Raw genomic sequence first — 10,004 nt, forward strand, 5'->3', positions numbered from 1 at the left:
CAGGCATGTCCCATTCGGCGCCCGGACTGCGAAGCGAACTCCGGGCAACGCGTCTCTCCCGTCAGCCGGCGATCTGACTAAATACAGTTATAACCCACGGCCTCTTACAACTGTTCCAACTTTCATACTTTCAACCGTTGAAGCCGGGAGACGGATTAAAATAAGGCTCCCGGTTGTAAGTTTTTCTTAACAATATTTTATTATTAATTTTAATATTAATATTATTTGCAAACGCATCGATAACTTAAAAGATTCACAGTGGATTACAGCAAGAGATACTTGTGGTTTTTTTTTGGTTTGTCTCTGACGAATCCTAATGCGGCGTGTTTGGAGATAAATATCTCTGAAATTAGTTACAAAACTTGTTTAATTCTTCCAACAAGAACATTCGCGCATACACACACACACACACACACACACACACACACACACACACACACACACACACACACACACACACACACACACACACACACACACACAATGAAATGGTAGATTTACAACAACGTATCAAAGAAAAATTCCCCTTCTGTCTTAAAAAAAATGTGTTAAATGCCCAAACTAATTGTGTAATCTGTCAATCCTAATCAACAGCGGCCGTCGCAATATTTATTCTGCTGAATTAATTTACACCAAACGCTGTCCTTTTTTTTTGCCTTCCCTCGCGGGCGCCTTTAAATCGGGGAGATTTAACACACACAAAAAAAAATTAAGAGACGGCAATTTGTAAAGTTTTTCCCCGTCAAAGACATCAAGAGTGGGAGAGAGAGAGAGAGAGAGAGAGAAATGACCTACTTGCCTTTTTTCCCCCTGCAAAATAACTTCTGTGGTAACCACCGCAACTACCCTGGTAAAGAGCCGGAACTAAATTTAAAATGAACGGGTGATTTTGCTTTTTTTAAAAAAAAATTCCACGACGAATTCTTTCCCCTTAAATATATTAGACACCGTCCCTCTGCAGCTGAGCTGGGAGACGGATTAATGTCTACGATTTTTTTTAATACACAGAATTTTCGTTTTATATATTCATAATATTAATATAATTCTGTTTCACAAAAGCGGGTTTCCTGAGAAGTATTGCAACCGGTCTCGATTCAATTTCTTCTCTTTCATCCTTCTGTTTTGGAACCAGATCTTAACTTGGCGGTCGGTGAGACTGAGCATCCTCGATAACTGCAGTCGCTTCTCTTTGTTGATGTAAACGTTGTAGTAGAATTCCCTCTCCAACTCTCTGATCTGGAATTTCGTGTAGGGACACCTCTTCTTCCGCGTTCGCGAACCGCCTGGGCAAAAAAAAATTAAAATGAGACCAGAGCGAGTTGAAAAATGAAAGTTAATTCACTGCTTTTCTTTACAAATCAAAATGTTGGTCTCCGTTAAATCCGACAGATTGAACACACACACACACACACACACACACACACACACACACACACACACACACACAGATACACACACATACATACACACACACAGATACACACACACACACACAGATACACACACATAGATACACACACACACAGATACACACACACAGATACACACACATACATACACACACACAGATACACACACACACACACACACACACACACACAACCCCCACCAGTTTTCCAACCCCTCTCCTTCAAAAAGATTTCTGAAGTCCGCCCTACACTTGAATTTCAACGTGGCCGCGACTTGGATTCAACCATGTGCCCGGCTGGAGTTATTTTTAAGGTGTTTAGTGAGCCCTTCAAGTTGAGATATTTTAAAAATCTTGACAGCAAATTCAAAGGGGTTGAAAGATCGCGCGGTTGTTATATTATGCTCGATTGAATTTAACATTAATAGAGAGAGAGAGAGAGAGAGAGAGAGAGAGAGAGAGAGAGAGAGAGAGAGAGAACGCGTGGACGCCTTTTCAAAACCGTGGGATCTTCTTACAGACTACTTTTCAAAACAGTTTTTGGTCGTAAAATCCGTGGGGTTGAAACAGTATTCGAGGCGCTTTCAATAAACAAAATCCACATAAAAACCGCGAGCGGACAAGTACATGTCTTGGCGCTGAGAAGTCTCGCATTTTTCAAACCCGCACACACGCCACACGCCGTTCCATCTCGTCTTCACTCACACAGAACACACCAATCCTTCTCTCTCTTTTTCTCTCTCTCTCTCTCTCTCTCTCTCTCACACACACACACACACACACACACACACACACACACACACACACACACATATGCACGCCAGACACCAATCTCACTCACTCACACAGAAAGACACTAATCTCTCTCACACACATACAGACAAACACACATTAATCTCTCACTCTCTCTCACACACACAGAAACACACTGTCTCTCACACACAAAAACACGCACTAATCTCTCTCACACACACACCTCTCTCACACATCTCTCTTTCTCTCTCACACACATACATCTCTTTTACTCTCTCCCCCTCTCTCCCTCCCTCTCTCCCCTCTCTCTCTCACACACACATCTCCCTCTCTCTCACACACACATACATCTCTCTCTTACTCTCTCTCCCCTCTCTCTCCCTCTCCCTCACACACACACATCTCTCTTACTCTCCTCTCTCTCTCCCTCTCTCTCTCTCTCACACACACACACACACACACACGCACACGCACACACAGAAAGGCGGAAGAGGACCTACTAAAGTTACTCGCGGTCTTCTCCGTCCCCACCACCGTGACCACAGTCCCCTCTCTCTGCCTATCCGCCCCGCGCTGAGACGCGCCGGCCAGCAGGGCCACGGCCGCATCCCGCTTCTCCGCCTTGCCGAGGCAGACGGCGTCCGCCGCCGCCGCTGTCCGCTCCGGCCTCTCCGCTGCCGCCGCCGCCGCGCAGTAGCTGGGGTCCAGAAACCGGTCGAAGCCTTGGGGGAGCACGCCGTTCTTGGCCGGGGTCACGGCGCCCTGCCGGTGGTGATGGTGGTGGGTGTGGTGGAGAGGGTGTCTGTGAGGGAAAGGACTGTCGTGCTTGAGAAACACGTCGCCGACCGACGGGTGAGGCGGCGGAGGCGGCGGGCACTCCTGGGGCAAGAGGTCCTCCGCCGCGTACGAGTAGCCGGTCCGCTGGTGCCATTTGGTGGGGGGGCGTTTCGGAGGCGTACGCGCCGTCCCGCATCGCCTGGATCTGGGGTATGTTCGGCGGGTAAGGGCAGGTGATCTGGCGGGTCGCGGTCTGGGACAGGAAGGGCGACACAGCGCCGAACTCCGGGAGGTAGTAGGTGCAGTTCGGGAGGTACATGTTGGCGACACAGCCGCCGCCCCGCTCGCCGACCGCCGCCGCTCTCTCTTTGCCCGTCGGAGCGCAGAGGTTGCCCATAGAGTTGAACATCCTTCGCTGCCTCCTCCTCCCCCTCCCCGCCGTGTCTGCTTTTCCAGACACAGAGAGAGAGAGAGAGAGAGAGAGAGAGAGAAAGAGAGAGAGAGAGAGAGAGAGGGAGGGAGGGAGGGAGAGAGAGGGAGAATAAAATATTGCCAAGAGAAGATGACGTCTCGGCCGAGATGTGACACGTGATGTGCGGAAGATATTTGTACCGAGTTTAAAATCGATGGACTTAAAGCGGGACATCAGTCGAAAGGCAAAGCTTAAAGTCGCCAACAACAAAAGCGACCAATAAAAATCAATCGCGCCATTCCGGTCGGGAGGTGGGGTGGCGTTGGTGGTGGTGGTGGTGGGGGGGGGGGCGGTGGAGGGGAATCGAACTTAAGAGTAAATTAAAACTCTGTTGCCTTTCTTCCCCCGCCGACTATCTTCACAGCGAAGCTATCCCCTCGCTAACTCTGACCCACGCCCCCCTCTTCCCTGCTCTCTCCCTGACCCCCCTGCTCAACCCGCCCCCCCCGCCGAACGTAATTTCCAGAAATACTATGTATCTTGCTTTGAAACGGGGGCTGAGGTATTAATATATGTATGTGTGCACGTGTTATTTATTCTTAGCTGTTACGCGATTAAAAAAAATAGACGAGGTTCTTTGTAGTAAAAAAGTAAATGTAGCTGTTTGGAATGTATTATGTTCCCTCTGTGTGTCTGTGTACGTGTGTGTTTATGTATGTGTGTGTGTGCGTGTGTGTGTGTGTGTGTGTGTGTCAGTGCTTTTTATCTGTGTAGGTGGATGCACGTATGTGAGGGTATGCATGTCTGTACGCATGTATGTCTTGTATATACCTGTGTTTTTATTCATGTATGTAGATCCGTGTACGTATGTGAAGGTATGCATGTATGTGTGAATGAATGCATGTGTGTGTGTCTGTGTATGTGTGTATATACGTGTGTGTTTATGTATGTATACATGTGTGTATATGTTTACGTTTTTTGAGTGTACGTATGTGAGTGTATGTACGTATATGTGTGTGTGTGTCTGTATTTATGTTTGTGTACGTGTGTGTTTATATATGTGTGTCTGTATTTATGTTTGTATACGTGTGTGTTTATGTATGTGTGTCTGTATTTATGTTTGTATACGTGTGTGTTTATGTATGTGTGTCTGTATTTATGTTTGTATACGTGTGTGTTTATGTATGTGTGTCTGTATTTATGTTTGTATACGTGTGTTTATTTATGTGTCTGTATTTATGTTTGTATACGTGTGTGTTTATGTATGTGTGTCTGTATATGTCTATGCTTTTAGTATGTACTATGTAAGGGTATGATAATGTGTGTGTCTATGTATGTGTGTGTTTGTATGTGTATATGTATCCAGTGTATATCTGTGCATATGCATGTATTAATCTCTACGTGTATGTGTCTGTGTGAATGTGCGCGGGTATGTTTACATAAATACTTGTCCTTTTGCTTCTATGTTTAGTTTTGAACCTATATAAATTTATATTTCTATACCTGTTGATACGTTTGCGTCGTATATATATTCCTGCATGCGTAATCACATGTGTCTCCTGCAGATCTGCTTTTATATTTTCCTGAGTGTTGGGCATATTTATATATTTATCTTTGTGTGTGTGTGTGTGTGTGTGTGTGTGTGTGTGTGTGTGTGTGCGTGCGCGTGTGTGTACGTGTGTCTGTGTGTCTGCATGTGTCTGTGTGTGTGTCTGTGTGTGTGTGTCTGTGTGCGTGTGTCTGCATGTGTGTCTGTGTGCGGTGTGGTGGTGCGCGTGTGTGTGTGCATTTAACTTTATTTGCATCTAAATGTAAAATAGAGGCGTATAAATATATGTTTTGAATATGCATTTCTTCGTGTACACACACACGTATATACTTCATTTTATATGTATTTTATATAAATCATATTTTACACACATTTTATATATTTTACATATATTTTGTTTTATAGCACACACACACACACACACATGCTCATTTATGTACGGTTATGCATATAAACATTTCTATGAGTGTGAAGATATCTATATGTGGGAGTGTGTAAATATATAGTTCAACACGCATGCTTTTTTATTTCTGTGTGTCTGTGCACCTAATGCACACACTCCTCTCTCTGTAAATATATATATTTAAAATATGGAATTTAAAATATGGAATTTAAACGATTTTTTCGATCGGGGATATGTTAAATAAATATTCATAAACTTAGCTTGTTGCTCGTTAAATATTTATCCAATATAGGCACCGACATTGAATTCCTAAATGCACGGGCATTTCGAACCAGGAGTTTCTGGCTAATATTTGACAAACGCCCAATATCACTTTCAAGCCATTTCCTTCTCGTTATAGAAATACAATTCACTGCGTTTGAAAATTCTGCTCGGGGTTGGTATCGAACCCACTTAATCTGTCGTTGTGAGCTCTTCTTCCCGCCTGTCTGTCTCTTGCTCTCTCTCTCGCTCTCTCTCTCCCTCTTAGTTTCTCGTGTGTGTGTGTGTGTGTGTGTGTGTGTGTGTGTGTGTGTGTGTGTGTGTGTGTGTGTGTGTGTGTGTGTGTGTGTGTGTGTGTGTGCCTTTTCGTTCCTCGAACAACCCCAAATTCAAATCCAAATGCGAAAGATTAATCGATTATCGCTGTTCGATTGTTACTTTGAAATTATACCCCCTCTCTGGAGCCGTCCCTCCCAGCACCGGGCAACACAAACATCACATTCACAGTGTCACATAAAATTTTAATCGCGTAAAAAATGCCTCCAGTTCCGCGAATAAATATTTAACCCGGTTTAGCCGTGGGGTTAAAACGAACATTATGCCTGCTTCGAGCGAGATTTTGCAAATATTATTTTGGGGGCCGGTTGTTTGAAAAAAAGAAAACGTATTTTCTTTCGAGATTTGTGGCACTTTTTATTCTATTGTGGGCGGCGAAGAGCTGTGTGACTATTCAGCGAGGCTTTCAAAAGTACAACGCCGATGGGGTTTGGATTGAACCTGGAGAGCGGTCAAATTTGATTGTTGCTGACCGATTGGCGACCACTTTTAAAACCGAGACTAACCTCTCCCCAAACACACACACACACACATCCCCACACCTCTGTCTCCGCTCGTTAACACAAAGAGAAGATTTAAACAAACGAGTTCCGTACACAGATTATAAATCCCTGCTCGAACCCAAAGAAAAGGGTCGAGGGGACTCAGTGACACAACGATTTTGAGTCAGAATTGGGCGCACAACGCTGGAGAAAGTCTATCGCTATTCTGCACGCAAGTTGGAAAGTTACCGAGATTTTTGTCTGGAATTGCAATATCTAAATTGCAAGGCGACCCCTCTTTAAAATATTTTATATAATATATAATATATATTATATTATATTATATATTATATATATTATATATATGTATATATATATTATATATATATAATATATTATATAATATAATTTATAGTTTATATATATATTATATATATATTATATATATGTATATATATATAATATTATATATATATAAACTGCGAAGCTTCAACAGATTCGGGGTTACTGATACGGAGAGATAGCAAAGAGCGAGAAAGAAGATTGAATACAATTGGCGAGTTATTTTTCCCCGGGGCTTATGCGAGTTATCTTTCCCGGGAGTGTTGTCCGGCCAAGGGCATTGCGTGAAGTTCGGGGAGGAGGAGGGCTGTGGGATGGAGGTGGGTTGTTGGGGGGGGGGGGCCGTGGGAAGGTTGGAATCCACATCGTTATAAAAGAGAAGGCAATCCCACTCTTTGTTAAGTAATAACTTCCCCGCTCGCTTTCTGTCGAAAGCGCCCAGCGGTTGCGTTACAGTGAAGAGGTGTTTGATCTTTTTACAGGCGATGATCAATAAATGTATACATTTAACACGCGAAAATAAAATCTAAAACGTGTAACACGTTGGGATGGGGGGGGGGGGTGGGTGGTGTTGTTTATGCAGCGTGGGCCGGTATCTAATACTGTGGTCAAGTACATCTCGGTAATGACAAGAGTTGGAGACTTGAATGAACTGCCTGTTTTTTTAATATATTCGCCTCCCGTTGCGTGAGGGCGAGAATTGACATGTTGTGTGTGTGTGTGTGTGTGTGTGTGTGTGTGTGTGTGTGTGTGTGTGTGTGTGTGTGTGTGTGTGTGTGTGTGTGTGTGTGTGTGTGTGTGTGTGTGTAAATCCTCTAACCCAAGCGGAAATACTGGCCGAAGATTGCATTCAGGAAAAGTGCTTTTTTTTTTAAATACAGCGTTCTTGAAAATCTATTACAGGGAATGAGCCGCAGTCTGAGATCGCTGGGATAAATCCTTAATGGAATAAAGTTTTGTTTCGTTTGGTTTTATTCCCCCTCCCCCTCACCCCACCCCAGGTTCTATCGTTCTAAAGTTGGTTGGTTGTTGGGGGTGGTGGGGGGGGGGGGGGGGGTAATGGGGTGTTTTTATAAAAATTCACTGGGTGGGAACGCGAGCGGTGGGGTGGGGGAGAGGGAGGGAGTTGGAGAGGGGAGAGGGGGATGAGAGAGACGGAGAGAGAGGGAGACGGGGAAGAGTTAGAGAGGGGAGAGAGGAGGGAGAGAGAGCGGGGGGCGAGAGGGAGAGGAGATGAGAGAGACAGAGACGGGAGAGGGGGAGAGGAGGGAGATAGAGAGAGCGGGGGAGAGGGGGAGAGAGGGAGAGGGGAGAGAGAGGGAGGGAGGGGGAGAGAGAAGGGGAGAGGGGAGGGCCGGGGAGGGAGGAGACAGAGGGGTGAGAGAGAGAAAGGGAGAGAAGGGGACAGGAAAGAGAGAGGGAGGGGAGATGGAGGGAGGGAGAGAGAGGGAGAGGGAGGGAGACAGGGACGGGGAGAGAGGGGGGGAGAGAGGGAGAGGGAGAGGGGGAGACGGGGAAGAGTTAGGGAGAGAGAGGGAAGGAGAGAGGGGAGGAGGGAGAGAGACAGAGATGGAATAGGGGAAGGGGGGGTGAATAAATGGCCTAGGAGAGGGGGCGAACGTCCAGAAAGAGGGATTGAGAGCAAGGGACACAGAGAGAGGGGGGGGCGATGTGTGCATGCCTATTCTTCTCTCTTCGATACTGGCGGGTCAATCGCCTGATAATGTTAATCGAATTTAAAAGCAAAATATATCTTATTCGATTTGGCGTCACGCTTGCGAGATCCGGTTCCTAACTCAATGCCAGACGACTCGTCTGCCAAATTTTACAACACATTATAAACGAGTTTATAGAGGGACACGGAGTGGTCGCTTTGCCGTGACTTCTCTCTCCGCACCACCCCCGCCCCCCCCCCCCCCGCACCTCTCTCTCTCAGTCTCTCTCTCTCTCCCTTTGTCTGTCCCTCTCTTCCCCTGTGCCTGGGTGTACGAATGTGCGTGTGTGTGTGTGTGTGTGTGTGTGTGTGTGTGTGTGTGTGTGTGTCTGTCTGTCTGTCTGTCTGTCTGTCTGTCTGTCTGTCTGTCTGTATGTGCAAATGTGTGTGTTCCAAAAAAGAAAACTCATTCAAATAGCAACCAGGGTCCCAAGAAATGTTCGTGAATGATTATATCTGGTTAGACAATGGGACCTGGCGAATTTCTTCAAACACAGATTTCAAGTTCACCCGCAAGAATAAATCTGGATCCGTTCTGAAACTTCACTCCCAGGATTTGGGGACTTCGGCCGGAGCAAATCTGCCCCCCATTCCCTCCCACCTTACAAACGTAGAAAAAAATTTTTTAAAAATGACTTGAATTTATCTCCCCGACGCCTTTTACTTGTTTAAATCTGGAATTCACTGCGTTCGATTTTGAACGCCGGATATCTAACGCCCGAGGGAGATTTCGGACCACAAAATCTCCCCGTGTGCTTTTTTTTAAAAACTCAGATTTGCCAAATCCTCTATTTTAACCGGTCTCTCGATGACAACAACGCCAAAATAAAGCGGCGCGATCATTGCTTCCGCTTATCGTAGTCACCGCCAGCCCCCACTCCCTCCCCACCCCAACACCATCTCCTCCCGGAATGGTTCGAAGGGGGCGAGGGGACAAGTTATCACCTCAAATCAGCGCCGGCAAAACTACCTGCCGCCGAAAGACTCCCCAAGGTTCTCGGTAAACCCAGGGCGAGATTAAATCCACTCTCACTCGCCTGAACCTCCTCTCTCTGCCCTATCTCCTTCTGTGTGTGTATGTGTGTGTGTGTGTGTGTGTGTGTGTGAGTGTGAGTGTGTGTGTGTGTGTGTGTGTGTGTGTGTGTGTGTTTAATAGGTAAACCCCCCGCCGGTATAACTTTAAACAACGCTGTGTGTGTGTGTGTGTGTGTGTGTGTGTGTGTGTGTGTGTGTGTGTGTGTTTAATAGGTAAACCCCCCGCCGGTATAACTTTAAACAACGGTGTGTGTGTGTGTGTGTGTGTGTGTGTGTGTGTGTGTGTGTGTGTGTGTGTGTGTGTGTGTGTGTGTGTGTGTGTTAAATAAGTAAAACTCGGAAACGTATTGGGAGAGAAAGTTCCTCAACATTCAGTGCATCAAAAATATAAAATATAATTTACGATTCTACAATCCAATAAATTAACTTCAAGTGAATCACACGGGCAAGATTCACTGACGGCGGATTCACGTCTCATTCCCTCCTCTCCGACTTAAGACCCCGATACTTACAATTTGCGTCTCTCTCTCTC

General features: G+C 45.7%; 1 protein-coding gene across 1 annotated transcript; it reads right to left on the reverse strand.

Annotated features, from left to right (window-relative positions):
- Window positions 1-1,050: 1,050 nt before the first annotated feature.
- On the reverse strand, window positions 1,051-3,347 carry LOC127566897 (homeobox protein Hox-C11a-like). The gene is given in 3 exon segments (XM_052009418.1): window positions 1,051-1,283; window positions 2,671-3,103; window positions 3,105-3,347. Coding segments are annotated over 3 exon segments (909 nt in total).
- Between the last annotated feature and the right edge of the window lie 6,657 nt (window positions 3,348-10,004).

Source organism: Pristis pectinata, chromosome X (assembly GCF_009764475.1).
Source record: "Pristis pectinata isolate sPriPec2 chromosome X, sPriPec2.1.pri, whole genome shotgun sequence".
Lineage (NCBI taxonomy): Eukaryota > Metazoa > Chordata > Chondrichthyes > Rhinopristiformes > Pristidae > Pristis > Pristis pectinata.